The sequence below is a fragment of the Dreissena polymorpha genome, chromosome 6 (genome assembly GCF_020536995.1).
Source record: "Dreissena polymorpha isolate Duluth1 chromosome 6, UMN_Dpol_1.0, whole genome shotgun sequence".
NCBI lineage: Eukaryota > Metazoa > Mollusca > Bivalvia > Myida > Dreissenidae > Dreissena > Dreissena polymorpha.
The window spans coordinates 41,780,791-41,804,848 of record NC_068360.1 but is presented as its reverse complement, the minus strand read 5'-3'; the positions used below and the strand labels follow the sequence as shown (position 1 = coordinate 41,804,848).

General features: G+C 33.2%; 1 protein-coding gene across 4 annotated transcripts in view; it reads left to right on the top strand.

Moving 5' to 3' along the window:
• Positions 1–8,310: 8,310 nt before the first annotated feature.
• Positions 8,311–24,058, top strand: part of LOC127834263 (uncharacterized) — a 40,260-nt gene continuing 24,512 nt past the window's right edge. Inside the window, exons 1-2 of one of the 4 annotated variants that reach the window (XM_052359980.1) lie at positions 9,307–9,343; positions 10,031–10,092. In XM_052359980.1, the coding sequence (XP_052215940.1) occupies positions 9,322–9,343; positions 10,031–10,092 (84 nt within the window). In that variant the 5' untranslated portion in view covers positions 9,307–9,321. The other 3 variants (XM_052359982.1, XM_052359981.1, XM_052359984.1) reach the window with 3 other exon arrangements.

Sequence of the window (24,058 nt, the reverse complement as noted above, 5' to 3'; positions counted from 1 at the left end):
AAAGTATATTGACCTATCCATAGCATGCTTTGAGGCTAAACAAGAAAGATGAACATGAATCATGCAAAGAGCGCTTTAAACCAAACGAACCTGTATGCAGTTTAATTTTTTCTTTGCATTAATTGTGCGCTCGAAGTTTATTAGACTTTGTTAATGTTTTATATGATATTTGTGTATTCTTGCCATGAAACATTGAGTATCATATTATATACATATTGTGTGAATGTGCTTGTAAAACATAAAACATGGCTTAACAAACTTTGATAGACAATCAAGCGCATTGTAAACTGAGTTGGACCTGCTTATTTGTAATAGACGCTGGTATTTACAGTAATATCTCATTCCTGTTTATGTTTTACATCCCCATTCACAACAATTAAAGTTAAGATCATATACGTTTTCCCAAGATTCAAGATAAAGAGTTTTGTTTGACATTTGTATGCTAAAAACAGACGTCAATTTTGGTTGCTAAATAATTTACTTGACCATCAATATGTTGTTTTAATGCAATAATATAGTTGCATAGTTGCATTAACGTTTTAACAGAAATAACATTTGCGGTAGCAATTAATTATTCTCTTCTTTTGAACTTATTTGCAGTATTATGCTTTCGAATAATTGCTTTACCTGCATCCATGCTTCATACGTTATTTAAACCATCCACAAGATAAACACAACTTGTAATACACGTTTAACCACAATACTTGCTAATGCAATGGTAATGTTTTGTATCACATTAGATATAGGTGATTATATTTTGCTCTCCGTTTCTGTATCGGTGAAGCGTGAAACGTGCGGTTTTACATTCAATATACGTTTTGCTACAGGATTTCAATGAAAGTATCGACACCTACGCGACGTATATATGTTTGGCTTCAGTGCGCATGGGCATTCATTGCACTATGTTAAACATATATGTAAATATCATTTCTATAATCTGATCAAGTTTTAAAGCTTATCCGAGTCAAACAACTGTTACATGTATATAGAACTGAATTTGTGAATACTTACAAAATACCTTGCTTGTAACAGACAAACAGTTGCAGTAATAATTGACATTTTAATAACAAGTCCTTCTCATACACGTGTTTATTTTTCGAATGTTTAAAGCCACACACCTTGAAATGAAATACATGTTAATCAATACATAGATGCAATTTGAAAATGTGCAAAATTGTCATTTAATATAAAGCCTAGTAAGCAAGTAATTTATTATTTTTCAAACTGTACCGCTTTTAAAACCGAAAGTAGGATTTCTATACGTATTCGTCCATTTCGACAACCGCGATTATTTTTAAGTTTAAAAGCGCAAAAAAGACGGATTTCAACCTTGTAACCACCAGATATATTCTAATTGGCATTATAAAATTAAATATATTGCCTAGTTAGCAAGTAATTTTTTATTTTTCAAACTGTAACTCTTTTAAAACCGAAAGTAGGATTTCTAGACGTATGTATGTGCTTTTCGACAAACGCGATTATTTTTAAGTTTTTAAAGTGCAAAAAGACGGATTTCTACCTTGTAACCACCATATATATTCTAATTGGCATAGATAAAATATGTTTGTTATACTAACATTTACTGTGCCAAGTAAGTTATGTGGCTTTAATGACTATACCCAGATTGCACGTATTTTTATTTTAAACTAAAAGTTACAATATTTAAGTTCGAATTTACCTTACATAAAATGGTCGCTATTATTTCCAGAGATGTATGCGATCATAAAACAGATGTGCATATACATCATAATTTCATCAATCATTTTCTGCACTTCATATGATCGTGGTTATTTAATGCTAACTCACAGACATAGGGCGCTTTTATTTTCCTGCCTTGAGGTAAAAGTGAAAGGTACGACAGATTGAACTTGATTGCTCTACAGTCACCAAGCCACATCGTCTTCTTTATTGTCCATATGTTGTTTTTCTATAGTTTAAATACACCTGGAGGCTTTTCTAACGAATCACTTAATTATATCAATATAGCCTTTAGCTCCCTTATTTTTGAACGGCTTGTGTTGAAATTTGGACGAAATATCATTCAACACATATTTGATAATTCATGAAACTTTAATTGAAATTGAAAAACATCAAAATATTCAACTTAACAAATTAAAAACGTCAATTCAAAAGTCAAATTCGCAAACTAGTACAACGTTAAATAACAACAATGTGAAAAGGAAAACGCATAAACATACACGTCTTAATAACTGACCGGCTTGCATCATGCCGATTGAGCCGTTTCGCTCCTGAATATTCATACGAGCCATTTTGTTTTTCGTTAATTAATGTGATGTTTTTCTTGTGTAAAAACTTACCTAGAATTATGAAATTGAAATTAAATTGGACTAACATGTATATCGCCTTATACTACTTTTGGTGATTTTTCTAACGCAACACCTTTAAAACTTACATATCTCAGTAATGTCGATTTTTTTGAGTAAATATTTTTATTTAAAATTGCAAATAAGATCATGTGACTACAATATGTGCAAGCTAACCATAAAACCATTCATCCTTGACGATCGTAAGCTTTAGCAAGTGGGAAAGGTGGCCTGTAAAATTCAAAGTGTGCGATTGCGCTCCTGAATATTCATACGAGCTATATTGTTTTGTAAGTTAATTGTATGTTTTCCTTGTGTAAGAACCCACCTAAAATAATTAAATTGAAATAAAACTAGAATTAAATCGCGTTTTAACATTTCCACGTGCAAAAATATGAAACCACACCTACTCCACGTGCTAAAGCGTCCAATCGTCACGGATGAATGATTTTATCGTGAGCTTGCATAGAATGTAGTTAAATGATCCAGGGGGGCATGCGTATAAGGGAGCTTACCGCGTTTAAGTGAGAAAGTTGGAACAAAACTTCAAAGATGGCTTCGTTTGATGGGTTTTCTTAAAGGAAGAGAGGATATTTCCACCCGGTAAGACCCTTTGTATTTATAATTATTTTAAATGAATACGCCCTTTCGGCTCTCCGGTGTTTGTGCTTCCCTCGGTTTTTTGTTTCAAGATCGTAGACGTCGAGATAAAAAAGTTATTGAAGGAAAACCGTTCACAAATCTGTTGTCTCCTTACGTGACGTTCGAGAAATGGGATGTACAAATATCATTTTCTTTTATAATACACAGTATTGATGCACGTGTACGGTAAAATATAACTAAAACCATGATTATTTCATTTTCCCGACGCCGTTTTATATCTTAAAACTAATTTATTGCCAAAAATTATTGGTTTAACCCCACTTTTTGGAACTGACTTCCTTTTAAGCACATTTTGGGACATGACTTCCAAATGACCAGCACAGCTCATACCCATGTAAGAAATTAATACACGAACTTTCTGTCGTGAATGAATTTACCATTGATATGAATGTTTTAAAGAACGTGTCCTCTGTTTAAATGTATACCTCTTTCATACTGTCATACTGTTCAAAGATACGAAACCTCAAGCTACATTTCAAAAGATCAAACATAGCTTGTATTGTTATAAACTGCGACATTATACGTGGGGAGCTTCACTTTTTTGCAACATACATGTACTATTAAGCAGCATAGCGCCCTTTTTGGAAGGGCTATTATGTTCTGATGTTCTGTAATGGACTTACCGGTTCGGAATCCTTTTTAAAACTAATTTGGGGGGGGGGGGGGGTTGGGGAGGGGGGGGGGGTGCACACAGCAGCGGGCAGGTCAAACATAAATTTTACATCCGGTGATGCTGGTTTTGACACCCGACGCATATTTACATTTATGAATGAAAGGCTTCATGAACGTTGACGTCGCTCTTGGTTACCAGAAAAATTCCCACGTAACGGATTTCAACCGTCATTGTTTACAATCTACTAAGTGCATAAGTACTGGTATTGATATAGCGTTTGTTAAAGGTGTATGTCCAGCGCGTGTGCCGAGAAAACAGGGCTTAATGTATGCATTAATTAATAATGTTCAGCTCTGTAATATTTATATCAAATCTGTATGAAAACATTTCGGTGAACATTTTTCCGCTGTTAATTTTTGAAAATATTGAGGCGTTCATTAATTATTGATCTAAAACGGAGCATTAATCCGCACATTAAAAAAACAAACACCGGGCGTATTGCATATTAGTTCGGAGACATGAAATTATTTCGAAAGAAATCAATAAGAGGTTCAATAATATATAAGCAAGTCTCGCTGCGCACGATTACGCACTTACTTCTCGTATATATTTGACTCTTATGAATCTTGGCAAATACCTAGTGTCTTATTTTGCTTAATCTAAATTAAGTTAAAAAAAAAAAAAAAAAAAAAAAAAAAATAAATTAAGTTATGCATCTATATGTACTTTACGCAGCATAACATGGCCTCCAAATGACCAACAGCTCTTTCATATGTGAAAGGGATTGACACAAAATACCTACCCATCTATAATAGAGTTTATATGTGTACTTCAATATTATAGTTTTATAACATTTTATGTGGTGCAATATATGTGATTTTTTAATCATTTTACTGTAGAATTATAAAAATGTTGTACACAAAACCTGCCGACCAACTGAATCAATTCACCGATTTTAAAGAAGATAGGCTGTGGGGTGGCTGATGTACAAGATAATATAAGGTTTATCAGCCCTTTCAGTAATATTTTGATTAATTAAATGTATTTTATGACGTGTCGAACTTATTCTGATATGAAATTTTCTTTAACCATTCTTTTACTGTCTTTTCAGATGATGCAGGTTAAAGGGCGATAATAAGTGCATCTTTCGTTGCAGTATACAATAATGTAATTAGGAATTTAAAATTAGCGCAGGACTGGGATACCATTCCACATTCATGGACCACATGAGTTTAAATGTAGAATATGCAAGAGAGAGTCCTTCAGCAGAGCCAGACTAAAACAGCAAATAAAACAAACGAACCAAACAAAAAATGTACAGCTGATGTATTATGTGTCTTTTGTTTGTTTTATTTTATTATTTCTACATAGACAAGTCTGACATACAATTGCTATGAGTACTTAATTACACGTTTTGTTCCGTATATGTCATGATGCAAGTTTCTCACTTTTTTATGAAAATAAACTATTATCTGTGTTACGTCATTTCTTCCAACGATGTCTCTGCATACATGTTCAATTGTAATCAGCACTAACATACATGATAAAAAAAAGATTTGGGTCGGAATGAATTCGTTTTGCATTTGACACATTAACATTACTTACGATTAGAAGGCAATGTTAGGAACAAACGAAATAATCTTTCTAAGTGAACCAATACTTTATTCCCTCAATACAACAGTCTTAAATAATATGTATTCACATATGTATAAAAGATAAAAAAATACATGTATATATTGATCACTTCTACTGAAATCATATCGTGTATTGCATTAGCACAACTCTTTCTATCCACTAGAAATTCACTTTTTGCGATTATAATATAGTGACCAACTCAGAACTGGTTTAAAAGAAGGTCGTCCAAAATGTGTCACATCAAAGTCATATACATGTATCAGTATCGCTATGGTAAAACGTGTCAAATGTCATTGTATTAAATAAACAAATAATATTTAAGTTTTCCGAAAAAAAAACATCCACCTATATGCATCTTCTAAGCAAGTGTCAGGTATTGCAAATTGCTTCATGTATTCCGAATCGCAACAATGGCAGTATTTGGTTACAGCAACCTTATACTAGTATTGAAACGGCTTTACTCTTTTCTGTTTTTCATTACACTTATATTGCATGTACATGTGATTGTTTGGCGTTGTACTTCGACGTAATCTTTTTTTTTATTGTTGGGTTTTCATGTACCTTTCGCTTTCTAGAGCGGTACACGCTTCGTTACGCCGTCTTTTTTAAAATCTTGGCATCCTCGACACATATAACTGGCGTCTTGATATCTGGAAATAGTAAGCATAGTATTCCGTTTGGTAGGCATGGTATTCCATTTGATGCATATTCAAACATAAGTATGTCCATATGTGTTAAAATAAACAGGTAAGAATTACACTGTGTTAATAATACCGTCGAATGTCTTATATTACACACACTAAATGTTAGCGTTATGTACCGGTACGCGATAAAACATATAATAATAAAAATCAATAAAATAACAATTAATAAAAAAGATAACTCTTGATTTCCTCAAGTGAAAATGTTTTCCAAAACATTCGCACCAATGCGGAATTCATTCACGAAAGTTATTTCGCATAAAACCTTCTAACATAGGAAAGAGCTGTTTATCATTTGGAAGTCAGGTCCCAAAATGTGCTTAAAGGGAAGTTTAGTTCCAAAAAGGGGGGTTAACCCGTTATAATTCGGCATGAAATTAATTAATAGGCATAAAAACACGTCGAGATAATAAGATAATCGTGATTTATGTTATATTTTGCTGTAAACATTTACAAATACTGTTTATTGTGAGAGAAAATGATATTCGAACATCCAACATCTCGAAGGTCAAGAAATTCAACAAAAAAATTGTCGACGGTTTTGCTTCAATAACTTTTTTATTCCGACGTCTGCGGTATTGAAACAAAAAACCGAGGGGAGCACAAACACCGTAAAGCCGAAAGAGCTTATTCATTTAAAAGAAATATTAATATTAACTGGCTTACCGGGTGAAATATCCGCTTCTCCTTTACGAAAAACACTTAAACGACGCCATCTTGGACGTTTTGTTCCAACTTTCTCACTTAAACACGGTAAGCTCCCGTATACGCATGTCCCTCGATGATCGTTTGTAAAATTTTAAATCAATATCACTGAGATATTCAAGTTTGAAAGTCCCCAAGTGTAATGTGAGCTATCACATTTCGTAATATTGTTTAAATGTTTACCTTTACTTCCGGCTTCGCGAATTTCAATTAAATTTGTAATATTGTAAAGTAAAGTAAAGGAGTTATACCTTTAACCAGCGTCATATACATATATATTTTACCTGGATTGCGCTCACAACTGTTTATGCTTGCTCTGAATTTGTAAATCATGAAATCATGGCTAGTAACAGAGGGGGTAATCACGTGACAAACAAGATGTTACGTCCAAACCGAGGCTGGTATTTTTCGCCGTTTAATACCCTTCATTACTTTTATTAATTGTTAAAATGCTGCTAACTTTCAGCCCTATCGACATAGAAGTGATAAGCGTTTTATTTTATCGTTTTTATATTCGCTCCATTATCTCGACTGTTCCCGCTGCGAAATGTTTAAGCGGGTCTCAAAATTACAGCTCAACCTCGTCATGGACGCCGCCATCTTATTTGTCATGCGATTACCCCCTCTTAGTACACGTGTTTTGTGTCACATTTGTTTGCAAATGTAACTTGAATTATTCAAGGATTTTTGCGCGTATTTTTCTCTTAACGGCGACATTCGAACGGGAAGAGGACAATTACAACGAGCGAGGCCTGGTGTAGGGAAGATAACCCTGGGTTATGGTTGCCGCCATCTTGTTTGTCATGCGATTACCCCCTCTTAGTACACGTGTTTTGTGTCACATTGGTTTGCAAAGGTTACTTGAATTATTCAAGGATTTTGGCGCGTATTTTTCTCTTAACGGCGACATTCGAACAGGAAGAGGACAATTACAACGAGCGAGGCCTGGTATAGGGAAGATAACCCTGGGTTATGGTTTGGTTAGGTTTAGGGTTAAAAAGTCGGGTTAGGGTTAAGGTATTGGTTAAGGCTTACCCTAACCCAAACCCGACCCCTAACCTTAACCCATACCCTAACCCTCTAACCCCCCCCCCCCATGCGCATTACAATACCAGGCCTCGCTTGTTGTCGTTGTCCGCTTCCCCATTCGATCATGCAAACGTGTCAGAATTATATGGCAGACATCAGTCCCAATAGATAACACATATGCATACATATATATAATAAATGAGTCATGCTCTGTGAAAATGGGGTTTAATACATGTGCGTAAAGTGTCGTCCCAGATTAGTCTGTGCAGTCCGGACACGCTAATCAGGGACGACGCTCTCCGCCTAAACTTGATTTTTGATACGAAGAGACTTTCATGAAACAAAAAATACCATAAACGCGGATTGCACAGCATAATCTGGGACGACACTTTACGCATATACATTAAATTCCTTTTTTACAGAGCACGGCCCAAAAGTATATAATATGACGTCAGCGCCGTTCTTTGGATACCATCACATATAAATGTGTTTGTGTTTGTCTATTAGAAGTAAACTTCGAAGATAGTTGCCAGTGTCAAATGAACGGCGAGAGAATGATGTCAGCTTTACATAATTATTTAAACATATAAACATCTAACTTAATTGAAAGGAAATAATATTCAGACACACGTGTTTTAATTCCCTTAATAGATGCATGGTTAGTTTTACTGAAAAGGTAAGAAAAAATCAGGAACTTGGTTTTATACATGTACTTTCTTCTTTAATTTTCTTTTTATTGTATCCCTGTCTTTTTGTTCCATTTTCTGTATTGTTGTTTTGTTGAAAACTGGTCACGATATGTGATCAAGTAACACACTGACAAGCGTCCGAATACAAGTACACTGTTTATATAATAACTTATGATACTAATGTTGTTATTGTATAAGGATCATGAATATTAATTTGATGATCAAGATGATGATGATATGGTGATGGTAGTAGTAGTAGTAGTAGTAGTAGTAGTAGTAGTAGTACTAGTAGGAGTAGTAGTAGTAGTAGTAGTTGTAGTAGTAGTAGTAGTAGTAGTAGTTGTAGTAGTAGTAGAAGTAGTAGTAGTTGTTGTAGTAGTAGTTGTTGTTGTTGTGGTGGTGGTGGTGGTAGTGGCGGTAGCGGTGGCGGCGGCGGTGATGAGTGTTGGCGGTGTTGGTGGCGGTGGTGGCAGTAGTAGCAGTAGTAGTAGCAGAAGTAGTAGTCGTCTTAGAAGTAGTAGCAGCAGCTTCAGCAGCTGCAGCAGCAGCAGCAGTAGTAGTAGTAGTACTAGTAATAGTAGTGCAGTTTTGGTTCCGATTCTTATTCCAATCTCAGTGATTTTGTGGCCATAATTCTTATACATTTCACTATATTACAAGTTCGTTTACGCCTCGTGTGAATTTTATTGACTTTTAAACTTCATAAATGGCATTTTTGGACATTTGTATATGAGGTATGTAATGACAAATTTGAATGAGGATGCTTCTACTTTTTTTAGCGATCTTGGTCGAGGAAGATAATACTCGTTTCGGTTTCATGAGTTGTAATTGAACATTCTACCGAAACTCTACGGAAGTACACATCATAGATATGAAGGGGTATTTTTTAAGGTTTAATGATTTTAATTGTTACTAGTTTGTGTGTGCGTTTTTCCAGGTTCCAATCAACAATTATTAATTATATGATCTTTTCTACAGAAAAAGGTAACACGCTCGCAATTTTTATTGACATCGATTTGTTATTTTCTTTGTAAGAAATCATACTCGTATGTAAACTCTTAATATGAGCCTCGTTCTGTGAAAACGGGGCTTAACGCATGTGCGTAAAGTGTCCCGCCAGATTAGCATGTGCAATCCGACACTTTCCGCTTTTATGGTATTTTTTGTTAAAAGAAAGTCTCTTCTATATGAAAATCCAGACTGCACAGGCTAATCTGGGACGACACTTTCCGTTTTTTATATATTTGTTGTTTCAAGAAAGTCTCTTCTTAGCAAAAAACAAGTTAAGGCGGAAAGTGTCGTCGTTGATTAGCCTGTGCGGTCTGCACAGGCTAATATGGGACAATACTTTACGTACATGAATTAAACCCCCTTTTCACAGAGTGCGGTACATTTACAGTAGATTATGTTACGCAACGAGATTCTTCATGCAGTTTAAGATACTTAAAAATTATATCAGACACTTGGGACACAAATCATTGAATTGGGACACACATTGAGCTGTTGGTTTTAATAATGTCGGACAGGTTAGAACTGAACTGGAAGTAAAATTGCTGTCATCAGTTTTCTCTTCGCGAAGAGAGACATATTCGATTTGGACCCCGATAATAATACAAGTAAAAAAGAAGCTTTATATTCGAAATTGGACAAACATGTTTTGCTAATTTTCAGTGATGAAAATTCCAACCGTATTTGACAAAGACGGGATAGCGTTACACAACTCAGACTTAAAAGTAAGACGTTTTTATTAATTTCCTGTAGATTTTCAACGCATGTAAAAGTTATTACCGTCAATAACATTGTAATGCATTGTTCAATTTGTATCATGCTTTTTTTTTCATTCATTTAAATCTCCGCTAAGTTGCAATCGTTCGAATGTTTCATGTAACCGATATCGATATGGTCGTACTACATGTCTTAGTTATTCGGTGATCTGAGTTGTATCAGCTTCTCACATATAAATACTGCGGTTCTTGGACTTTGTTGTTAAGTAACGCAGCTTGAAATAGTGACTCATTACATGAAAAAGTACATACGCGTTAACCACTTATGCGTACTGGGCCGAATTATCTTCCTCGATCATCACCTATATAGTTACAGCTGCCTTTCGTAATCTCGAACTTGGTTAAAATAACCGGAATATTAAAATTGTTCAAAAACTCTTTTTCGGCGATGTGTGTATTGTGCCTACAATTTAAAATAATTATATGTATTTTGTTATCGAATGAGATTCACAATTTACCTATTTCGAATCATCAATTCTTATGACATATATGGATTCTGTTAAATAAACAATAGCTCCATCCCGAAAACAATTACATCTGAATGGGTTACCGCTATGAGCATCATATTCAGAGTAAATGCACTTCGTATAAGTATCATTATTAAGTATATTAAGTATGTACTGAAAGCTAATAGATACTTGTCCAGGATTGTATTCCTCATTTGTGACAATAGAAGGAGAGTAGTAAGAAAATGAATATCATAGTGAGTTTTTTTTATAATTAAACGAATATGCTTTGTTCTTCATTATCCATCCGAGAAGATCAAGAATGTCAACGTTAAAATTCTAAGGAAAATATTTCTTATTTTACCAGAAAGACTATGAAATAAAGCTCAGTAATTTAATACTAAACAATATTATTGAATCATTTATTGCTGCAATAGCAAGTCATTTAACCGACTAAAAACTAAAACATATTGTAAAACAGACAGAAAATATATAAAAATAAAGGTTTTCGTATAATTAAAACCTATTTTTTAAACACAACGTTTTCATTTAAATTATTCTTAATAAGTTCTCATGCACTAACATTACTTATAACATAATCCATATTATAAATAAATAGAACAAAAACAGTTAATATTACATTTTAGGAGTGAAGTTCCATCGGCTTATGTTCATAATCTTCATTCGAGTGTACTTATTAAAACAAATGAGCCGTGATCTGTGAAAAGGGGGTTAAATGCATGTGCGTTAAGTGTGATTCTATATAAGTATGTGCAGTCCGCACAGGCAAATCAGGGACGACACTTTCCACCGAAACTTAATTTTTGCAAAGAAGAGACTTTCTTTAAATATCATAACAAGAGAAATTGTCTTCCTTGTTTACCTTTTGCTAATTGCACAGGCTAATATGGGACGACATTTTACGCACATGCATTAAACTCCATTTTTCGCAGAGCACGGCACAAATGTAAATCTATGGGTGCATTCTTATAGCCATCAATGACGAACAAGTGAGAATGCACAATCGGTTACAGTCTCATAGGCTACTACAGCGATGCGATGTTTAAAATAGCGTGTGAACTAAAATTAAAACAACTAAAAATATCATAATAGAACGCAAATCCAAATATTGAACAAACTAAACATTGCAAGTTAACATGTTTAAGTAAGTGATATTTATTAATTGATATTTATTAAGCCGTTGAGTCAATAATTATTTACTGCGCAAAGACTTTACTCAAAAAGAAGCATCTCTATATCTCTATATTTCGCTTTTTTGTGTTGTTTCTGCAATTACAAGAAAGACAACTGTGATAAAAAATATAACGATAATGGAGTTGTCTTTCTTTAAATAATTTCTGCATCAATCAAAAACGTTGTTTTACTAGATACCATGCCATGTCCGTAAGTAACATGTTAGATCTCTTTGATAAATTAACTAATGCATTATACACAGTTGTAAATGTTTATATTAAATTGAAATTTCACATTTCACTTGAGTACATATTGTTAAGTCCATACAATAGAGATTTTAAATACCTGGAAGTGCAAGAAAAGGTGCCTTTCTTATGCACACAACACACTATTTAGCAGAAAGTGTAAAACTGGAGTCCTTTTAACATTACTGTTGTTATAAAAATACATACGTATTGATTTAATTAAAAAAAAATAAAGACACAGCAGTGGGGTCTTGAACCATTGACACCATAGTTGCGAAGCCCGATCATATCAACCAGACAACGATCTACAAACCTGGTATTTTTCAGTATACCGAGAACCAGTTATTTAACATATTTTACTGCAATTCAAAAATGTCAGAGTTTGCAGATCTACAGATCTTCGTTAAAACGACCGAAATTGTGTTCGTTTAATTTTTTAACAAAAAACAATAAGTTGCATGTGAACGTTATGTTTTGATATTTTTGTTACAAACGTAACAGCCACCGAAACCGTAATATCATAATTTACAAACACCAACTTCTCCAACCCCCGCATTATTTTTTTTTTAAATTTTCTCTTCTTCTTCACCTTTCTCCGATCTGATCCCCCTCTATATCTATCTTCTCCATCCATCTTCTTTCCCCTTTGTCTTATCTCGTCTCTCTTTCGCGTTTCGCTCTCCTATCTCTTTTCCCCATATCTTTCTGAATATCCCTCTCACTTCTAAATTGTCCTTCATCTTATTTCTCGTCTCTTGCTCCACTAAGAGGGGGTAATCACGTGATAGTCAAGATGGCGACGTTTATGCAAAGGCTGGTATTTTTCGCCGTTTTATACCCTTTATAACTTGTATTTATTTTCTAAATGCCGCTCACTTTCCAGTCATATCATCAAAACGTTACTGGCGGTTATTTCGTATTAATATTCGCTATATATATCGACTTTACTCTGATTTCTTAGCGGGATGACATAATTAGAGCTCCACGAAGACAATTTGCGGGGAGTAAAGTCGACATATGAAGCGAATTTTAGTTCGATATAAACGCTAATCGCCTTTTTACTGATATGGCTGGAAGTGAGCGTCATTTAAAAATTAAAATAAAGTAATTAAGGGTATAAAACGGCGAAACATATAGAGGATATTTGTTGGATAATCCACCGAACCCAACAAATTTTCTTTTTATTTTATGTTTTTTTTTCACAGTTTATATACATTGTTAAAGAGTTTAACTAAAGAATTTCGCTGGGAAAATGACGTCATTTCGTCAAAAAAAATGACGTCATTTAACATTAACAGTGAAAATTATCGATAATTTTCACTGATAATTTTCATTGTTTGAAACAGTGAAATTATCAGTTTTAATTCTCTGATATTTCTCTATAAACCACTGGAAAGCATAAAATAAAACGTCACCATCTTGACTATCACGTGATTACCGGCCCCCACCCCTTCCCACTCTCCTTTGTCTCTTTCTTGTGTGAGACAGCTATGCCGACATAGTATTTACGTTTTGTATAATGCCATAATCAAAAGTCTAGTTTTAACCTGCTACGATTATCAACCTTCAATTGAAACCAAATAACAGAAAGACAAACAGACAGTTTATTCACACTTATACACAAGAACATCGTCTTCATACTAAACATATTTGTTTATGTCACGTAACTAGGTATAACAAAATGACATTGCATAACGTACAACAGACACTTAAGAATACACACACTAATAAACGATCAAAGCGGCAATAAATTTTATTGAACAGCATTATTTAGAATCGCTTTTCTTATAACAAGAGCTTCTTTGAAATATTTACATACATTATAAATTACTGATTTGTCACATGAAACTAATAACTTGTGGAATTTATATACAGATGGGTTTATATAAAATTTATGGCTTATTCTTTTTTTTCCTTAAATCAGTGTAACATCGGCATATACATATACAATGGTATTCATCTTCTAAATCCAAGTCATTACAACATAAACACTAATGTTTATTTCGTAGTATGTTATTTTGGGCGTATTTTCAAGTTCGGATTCTCAAAGGATGTGCAGAGACTCTTCATCTTAAAAAAATAATCGCAGACGTCTTGGAAGTAAATCTTAATATGTTTTATATTCCAAACAGCTTATAAAATATTTATGCATATCTAAAACAGTACTATTATTCATTGTACCGTACCACTCTTAAAACTATCAACTTTTACAACGTTTAGATTTTAAAATACATAACCAAATCTAAAAGTTATGTGACATGATTTAATGATGATAATGATTAATTTAATCATGATTTAAGCACTGAACACATTGTTTATTACTCTGTTTACCCTTTTCGAAAAACAAAAAACGTAAAGTTCGCAAGCCTTGCCGTGTAAACCTTCCATCCACTCGTCGGATAAATTCAAGAGCACATTCACTCTAACATAGTATTCTCGATTTCAGTAGGTTAAATAACTTTCCGACAGTCGAGAACGAGTGCCATTGACCTGTACCTTATACAATAATATTAGAATCACTTGATTAAGAGCTGTGTTAAAATGAGCATTTTTACATGTGTTCGATATTTCTTATAAAAAATTGCATAGTTATACGAGCATAATTTATTTGTATAGACTTGAATAAAAGACAACTAGATTACACTCCTATCATCAATATAACATTTACATACTCAAACTATGACAAATCGAATAAAATTATGCATGTGCACAATTTCATAATGATATATAAAAAATTAATACTCAAACTATGACATATCGAATAAAAATATGCATGTACACAATTTCATAATGATATCACGGAGCGTATATTGACTGTCTCATCTAGAGTCCGTGATGATATATACAATACTCAAACTATGACATATCGAATAAAAATATGAATGTACACAATTTCATAATGATATATACAAACTGTGATTACCTTCTCCTTCGAAAGTTGTGTAAATAAACGTTTGCACTCCTGAATATTTTCTTTATGCTTATTATTGGAGTATAACCCAGTGGGCATCCAACGTTGCTGCAACGTTGTATTTAGGTTGCATTTGAACGTTGCAGTTTGGTTGTACGAAGGGTCTAAATAAAAGTTTTCCCGACGTTTTTTCGAAACGTTGCTGCAACGTTTTTTCCAAACGTTGCTGCAACGTTGTATTTAGGTCGCATTAAAACGCAGTATTTTTTTTAATAATATAAATTTTTTTAAACTATTAACTGCCAACCGTTCTTCGATTATTATCGGCAGTTATGGAACATTATCGAGTTTGTTTCATACAAACAACCATTATTTGATGTCTAAAAAAAGTTACCTGAAACGCTCCTCGAGTCGAACCCACCAACTCCCGATCACTAGGCAGATACCTCATGTTACAGACAAAAATGTTTACTATTAATTTTTGGTTGAAACTTTGAAACTAGATTATACCATTTTAATGCATAACACAACTTAAGCAATATATTTTATCCGGCGATGTTGAGTTAAATATTATATTGAGCATCGTAAAGTTTAAGCAACTGATTTGAAAAATTTATAAAAATTAATTTCTAAAATGTACAAGAAATCATACGCATGAACTGTATTATTATAAAGTACGATTCCTACTCGGGGAGCGTTTCATTATCCCCTCTGTAGACACCAAGTACTGGTTCTTTCTAGGAAACGGACTCGACAGTGTGCATATCTGCCGATAATACTCGAAAGAGCGGTTGGCAGTAAAAAGTTTGTTTAATTTTTTTTTATATTATTTAAAAAAAGAAATACTACGTTTGAATGCAACCTAAATACAACGTTGCAGCAACGTTGGAAAAAAACGTTGAAGCAACGTTGGAAAAAACGACGGGAAAACTTTCATATAGACCATTGATACAACCAAACTGCAACGTTCGAATGCAACCAAAATACAACGTTGCAGCAACGTTGGAGATTGTGACAACCAAACTGCAACGTTTGAATGCAACCTAAATACAACGTTGCAGCAACGTTGGAAAAAAACGTTGCAGCAACGTTGGAAAAAAACGTCGGGAAAACTTTCATATAGACCATTGGTACAACAAAACTGCAACGTTCGAATGCAACCTAAATACAACGTTGCAGCAACGTTGGATGCCCACTGTGAAACTGCAACGTTTGAATGCAACCTAAATACAACGTTGCAGCAACGTACGAAAGAAACGTTGCAGCAACGTTGGAAAAAAAAGTCGGGAAAACTTTCATATACACCATTGTGACAACCAAACTGCAACGTTTGATGAAACGTCCGGGAATTGTTTTGTATGCAACGTTGTGGCAACGTTCGGTAATGGTTGCCGACGTTGCGACCTAAATATTACGTTGCAGCAACGTTCGCACAACGTTTGATGCCTACTGGGAACTTTACTTTATTCTGATATCTGGGTGACTTATGTTAAACATGACGACCAGTAAAGCAGTAACGGTTTGAAAAAGAAAGATAACTATGCCTGGCTTATTGTAAAACAAAATGGCTTCCTCTAAAATGCATATCAGGCCAGATGTTTATTGTATTATTTATATTATTTATTCTATTACTGTTCTTTAAGAATGCTGCCGCAATGATGATGCTCACATGTTTGGTTTTGTACCAATTTCTGCATGCCATTTACGTTTACAAAAAACTAATATCCCAATTGAATGATATATTACAAACGATGGTCGATTTGTAAATGATTAAAAAGAAAGATAACTCCGATCGCCTTAATGCAAAATAAAATGACATCATATATACACTCGGCTTTAAATCGGTGACAGTGGGATGATATCTTCAACACCAATGCTGATGCTGATTTGATGATGTTAATAACAACAGCGTTTTGCTTTGAAATAATTGGGCATGTAATTTATTTTCTCAAAGAACATTTATTTCACAGTTAATGTTGTAATACTATGTGTTTGTTACCCACTGCTTTCGATTTTGGTTAATATGAAAGACAACTCTGTATGTCTTAATGAAATGTTTTAGGGGTGTATACTCTAGCAATCTACAAGATATATTTTTATTGTATTCGATGCTGCTTGTCTGGCCATGTGTGTGTTTATTTGATATTTTATGAAAATAGTATCTATTTATTATTATATGCAACAACAAAAGTATATCAATGAATAAAAAATAATTAATGAGATATACACAGTATATTCGTAATTAGTTTGAAGTTAAGTTTTATATTTACATTTTTATTAACATATTCTAAAGTTAAATGCAGTAAAAACTAGAAAAATAAGTACTCCTTGCGATATGCAGTGTGACTAGACGAAGTAACAGCTCATTGAATCCCATGCAATTTCAACCAACGTGTTATACGTTATTATACATAGACAAGTTGATAAACACGTTTTCAATATTTAATTGATGCACTTATCATTTATATTGAACACATATAAATATATTCGGCATTTAATTTTACCGCATGTCTAGTGGATAATTTCCTATGACTTGTCTTATCACCTTAATTATTTATCTGCGAATACTTTTTTCATACATTTTGATAAACATCTAGAAGGATGTAATTGTTTACATGAATATACCATACGGTATATCACTTAGTTTAACACCCGCAGGTACTAAAAGAATTGACATCACTATGTGATACAAGTGAGTGAAAATGGAGAACGGGGTGGTGAAATTTATATTTACATTATAGTGATGCACAGTACATAAGTGTACAAAATAAATGAACATAGTATTATATAAACACAACTACAAACTACAACGGATATTACGAGTGTGAAGACATGTGTTTTTATAAAGGGCAAAGAGAATGCTAAATACTGATAACAGCGGTATAATAAGAAATTAAAATGAGCTCGGGTGTAAGCGCTTTATGTTTTGTTTATTTTAAGGACATCACATATCAGTGTAATCAAAATTTAACAATCTGTATTCAGTATACAAGACCAACATATAAATGGAAATTGATATTCGGGAATGTTTCTTTTGCAGGGGTGAAGGTTAATAACGATCAGAAAATGTACAGATGAGTTTTTTATACAAAGACATTGCTTTTTAATGAGTGGACGCGATGAGTTTGAATAATTTACACAGTATAGTCACAATATTATAGAAGTGTTCCGGAAGTTTGCCATACATTACTCGCGATACCTTGCAAGTATGCTGTATGTTGTAGACATGCTGATATTTCAATCGTAAGGCTTGTTCCGCCCTTTTTACAACGGTTAATGAGAGCTGCAAATCATATGGTTACAAGATGATGATATAATGCCTATGTATAGGTTGTTGTTTCCTTGCATACATTCAAGTGTTATACAATTGTTTGCACGCATTCGATGATAAAGTCTTATGTAAATAGGATGTAGGGTTGAATAGTATGAAGTATCAATTGGGTTCTATTTAATACAAATACCAAACGCTTTGAAAAGAACTATGTCACCCAATCATGTGTTTACTTTGTAGCATATTATCTGCGTATAGCATGTGTTTCCATTGATATATGTAATTCGACCATAGTCATGTGCGTGTATGATGATGTTATCACATGACCGTCTGATTGACAACTAGTAAATAATGATGTGTTGTCCTGTCGCTAAGACCGCGCACTATGAGACAAGCACATATAAATGTAAGTCTGAGTGGTTTCGTCTGTTTGCTTAGACCGTGCTGGCAGTAAGGTACACGATGAGCACTACTGACTAGCCTCTAACAACACTGCAAACGCTTAAATAATGGCTTGGCAAGGTGCTGCAACGTATGATCACATCCATTTTACCATTGGAATTATAATATATTCGAGAAATACGGATTTTAGTTTCCTATTCAGGTAAATTTATATTCGGGAAACTTCAAAGTGAATATTTATTGTTAATTTAAATACCATTTAGGGACCGGTGCTATAAAGAACATACAAATACTTTGACCAAAGCCTAAGAAAAGTTAAAAATATTCCAAATATATTTCTTTTATATATATTTTTTTCATATAAAATACATTAAATATTCAGATATTTATGTTCGCGGTTCCATACATAAGAAAATAATTTATAAAGCTTTCCTTCGGTTAAGACACTAAAACCCGCATTATAATATGAGCCGCGCTCTGAGAAAAACGGGTTTAATGCATGTGCGTATAGTGTCGTCCCAGATTAGCCCATGTAGTCCGCACAGGCTATTCGGGGACGGCACTTTCCGCCTAAACTTGATTTTTGCTAAGAATAGACTTTCTTGAAACGAAAAATATCATAAAACGGAAAGTGTCGTCCCTGATTAGCCTGTGCGGACTGCACAGGCTAATCAGGGACGACACTTTACGCACATGAATTAAACCCTTTTTTCCAAAAGCACGGCCAATTTATAGGTTAATCTTGCGGCAATTTGTCGACAGCACAAAAGAAACACTTTGTTACATTGGTGTGCTGTTGCGTTATTTTTTAATCTCAAAATAGTTTACGTGAGTTCATAAGTGTGATCGGTATACATTATAATTTTTCAGCTGGTAAATCTGTTTATACGAGGGTATCGGATGCCTCTTTGACCTGCGTTTTTTTACTTGTTATGGAAAATGGTATCGTAATCATGGTTAAACTTTAATTTTTTTAATAATATTCACGCTAAGGACTGTGTCCGTTCAACCCGGAAAGAAATATGGAATGTTGTCATTTACCTGGGAATATTTCGAATAATGTACATCACATTCACCAAATTATGTGTAAAACAATGATGTCTGAAAATAGCATTAATGAATGAAAATAGTTGGGGACGTACATCGCTTAATAATCTCTAGAGAAATGTCGCTTTTTTTATGAACACGTGTTTTATGACAATTGCTGATTTAAAAGGAGAAATTCTCGGCGGCCTGATTTCCCGTACATCGAGAAAAACGTGACGTTACGAGTTCAGATAAATCATAATTTTTCATCATAGGCCTTGACCATCCAAAGTACCATAATCATGCTTAAACGTATGTGTAAATGTGCCAGTCAATTATGTTTTGTAACATGTTGCAAATAATAATGAAAATACATCACTGAAACAATTAGTGCAGTTGTGTTCCTTTTGATTTATTATTAAACGTTAATATATGTTGTATATATTTCAAGGCTTTCAGAAAAGAAACATATTTTAGCACACCGTTTGTAAGGGACAAATAGTTTGAATGTGCTTATCAAGACTCGATGCTTTTCATTTACTGTTCTAGTGCGGTGTCACCAGTTTATGTGATTTTGTGTACATGTGTTTGTATGATGCGTCTTGTGCTTTTGTGGTGTGTCACGCGTTTTGGCAAATGGTTCCTTGCCATAAATCGAAGACAACGTGCTTCAATTAAGGTTGCCTTCTGCTGGTCCACTTTGTTTATATTGCAATGTATCATTTGAGCGGCGTTCTGAGAAAACTGGGCCTAATGCATGTGCGTAAAATGTAAAGGCTAATCGGGGACGACACTTTCCGCTTTCATGGTATTTTTAGTTTCAAGGAAGTCCCTCCTTACCGAAAATCAGGTTTAGGCGGGAAGTGTCGAACCTGATTAGCTTGTGCGGACTGCTCAGTTTTCCCAGAACAAGGCTCATTTAATAAATAATAAATAAATAATAAATAAAGTTTCCCGAGTTATTTACAATCTTTAAAAACAAAGAAAATACTTGTTCGACATTCTATAAAATTAGCTCATCTGGGGTCGGTTTTCTTATATGAATTATATTTGGTAATGATAACTTATTTACACAGTCGTGGAGCCAGCTTAGATTGTATACTTTGTCCGCTTGTGTGTGTGGTATCCGCTAAAAACCGCCTCAATATGATAATATGGTGTGTATAATTCATGCATTTATCCATACAGATCGACGATTTTCATTTAACTTTTCATATATCACTAAAACAAAACGCTGTACCACTTCACGAGTATAAAATTCTGGACCTTTTTCTTCGTTATTGTATCACTGCCATAACGTTTTTGTGGCCGAGTAGTAAAAACGTCTGTCTGTTTCTGTCCCAGTCTACTGTTTGAGTCCATACTGAGAAAGACTTATGATTATACAAGACGAGTGATTCAATAGATAAAATCTTTAATGTACATATACCATAAAGTTTTTCTGAAATTGATAAGGTTTTCGGAAAATTGGTAGGCCGACATGTGCTATGTAGGTGATAGAAATTCAAATATTTAATTATACAGTTCATCAGTGTGTGCACTCAAAAGTGAATAGATTCTTTTTAAGGTTCAATATATGCTAGTGTGTGCAATAGAGCCTACATTACCTTATTTGATATTTCAATAAACCGGTATGCAACTGTTAAGATTGAACTATTCACATACACATTAAATAAGTATGTTATCACAATAAAATAATTGTGGTATCGTAGTCTTCAAAACAAATTATTATTAGTAGTATTTGTATAATAATAATAATAATTATTATTATTATTTATTATTATTATTATTATTATTATTATTATTATTATTATTATTATTATTATTATTATTATTATTATTATTATTTCTGTTGTTGTTGTTGTTGTTGTTATTATTAATAATATTATTATCATTATTATTATTTATTTATTATTATTATTATTTTTATTATTTTATTTTATTTTTATTATTATCGTTATCATTATTTGTATTATTATTATTATTATTATTATTATTATTATTATTATTATTATTATTATTATTATTATTATTATTATTATATTTCCTTGTATATCTGGGTATCAAATGTTCATAAATTATGTGTTGTGTTTTATTGGTTGGACGGACAGCTTAAATATTTAATGGCCGGGTTAGTGTTGATGTATGTTAATTTTAAACAACCCAATTGTACGAGTGCACTTTAAGGGTGAGTAGTTTTCTTTAAAACAAATATAGTGTGCGCGTCGTTTATTTACCTCCTAGAGTATTTAATCACGTTGGAATATTGTTGAGTGTTTTATTGAGTGTGCAAATTAATTTTCCTTTCAACTTCAGCAAAAGGCGTATAACGTTTTCCTCGTTAAATGAAAATATTTATTAGAGTCGAATATTTATAACGCGCGTGCTGTGTAAATGCATTTAATATTTGTTTACCATAATACAATAATAAATAATTGCTTTTTAATATTAAAAATAAATATTTAAAATATACCATAGAGAAATTGATTTGCACATAAACTCGTTTTAAAACCACCTATATATTGAAAAACAAAATATAAGATTACATGTTTAACGTAGACTATCTACGTTTAAATACAATGCGCGTTAGGATACGCTTAACAATTCAACTATTATCATTATATGTGAAAAGGGGGTTTAATGCATGTGCGTAAAGTGTCGTATCAGATTAGCCTGTGTAGTCCGCACAGGCTTATCAGGGACGACACTTTCCGATTTTATGCTATTTCCTGTTTAAAGAAAGTATCTTCTTAGAAAAAATCTAGTTACGGCGGAAAGTGTCGTCCCTGATTAGCATGTGCGGACTGCACAGGCTAATATGGGGCGACACTTTACGCACATGCATTAAATCCCTTTTAACAGAGCACGGCTCATATGTTATTTATTCAAATAATCACATACACATTACAAGCATAGTGCAGGCGGTTGATGTAAACCGACACCTAGTTGAAATAAAAGTCGCTCTGCAGAACATGTATGTAACATGTATGTAACATCTAATTAAGTTGGGGTAATGTGCAAAAACACGTATATACTTAACACCTTTATGTATCGTTAACATCAACAATATCACAAGAACAATAAATAAAATATCTGATAAGTCTTATCATTGTTTACTTGTGAACTCATTAGTGGTTAATACTTTGATCTCGGTACCCATTCACAAAATCGAAGTTATTTATTGATTTGAATCACTGATTTAACTATTTTTAGTGAATACCTACCCATACAAGTTAACGTTTAAACTAAAAGCTTTAATGGTAAATAATCTTTATTGAATTTACAAACCACACAGAAAACATTATCTTATCAGTAACCTTAAACATTTAAACATGTGTTCATAGTTATTTTATCGATAGTACTAAGGCTATTTAACTCATATGATAAGTTAAACTTTGATCGTTGAAGTAAGCAATACCTAAATATACTACATTCGCACATGTAGGAACCCACGCCTCGCTGTGTGAATCGGCTAGTGTTAATTGGTTGTCAATAGTTACACTATCCTACTCGGGGAAACCGCCTTAAGGAAATGGTTTGCGCCCAATGGATACAATCGCTGAATATCGCGGGAAACCGGTTGACGTTATCAAATAAGTAAAATTAAACGAGCGGGTTAAATATTAATTATTGTATTTATCACGAATGGCAAGTTTAATGTTATATAAATATACATTTTCTCTTTGATGTCGCATTTGAATTTCCCTATGGTTTCCTAAGTAAGATTTCCCAACAGATCACGGGATATTGATATTTTGTTATAAGCTCGTATACGTATTTCGTTATTAAGAACTTAATAGCTTTGATGACGTATTGGAATTTTTTATATGGTTTCCTGAAAAAATGTTCCCTACAGATCACGGGAAATTAATACTTTTTTTACAAACTCATATGACTTATTTCCCAATAGTGAACTCGATTTCATGTATTTATAAGTAATTATTATCAGCAGAATCGTGCCGTTTGTTTTGTTTAACTCTTTTGTATAGTCACGGAAAGTCAATTAATAGCTTAGTCACCTAATGAATGAAAATTGAAATAACATTTGCATTAAATAGTTGTATTAATGATTATTGCTCGCTTTAATCTGAATCGCAGACACAATTTATAAAAGAAGCGCCATACGGCACATGCAAATGCCATTATTTCTCGACTATTACTCAACTACTTTTGTATATCTTTTTGTTTTCAACTATTTTGATATTCAATAACAGAATCTTGTATTGTCAATAGCGAAAATATAATTGTCTGCAAGAACACAACATAAACGTGTTCGTGTTTAATTTTTAGGTTAATGATAAGATTTCAACAATGATACGATATGTAATTGAGTTTATTACATATTGTTCAAGTTTAGATTTTAAAACACACAATGCAATATTTAGGTATGTTCTCCACAAAAAAAAGAATTTGACAATAA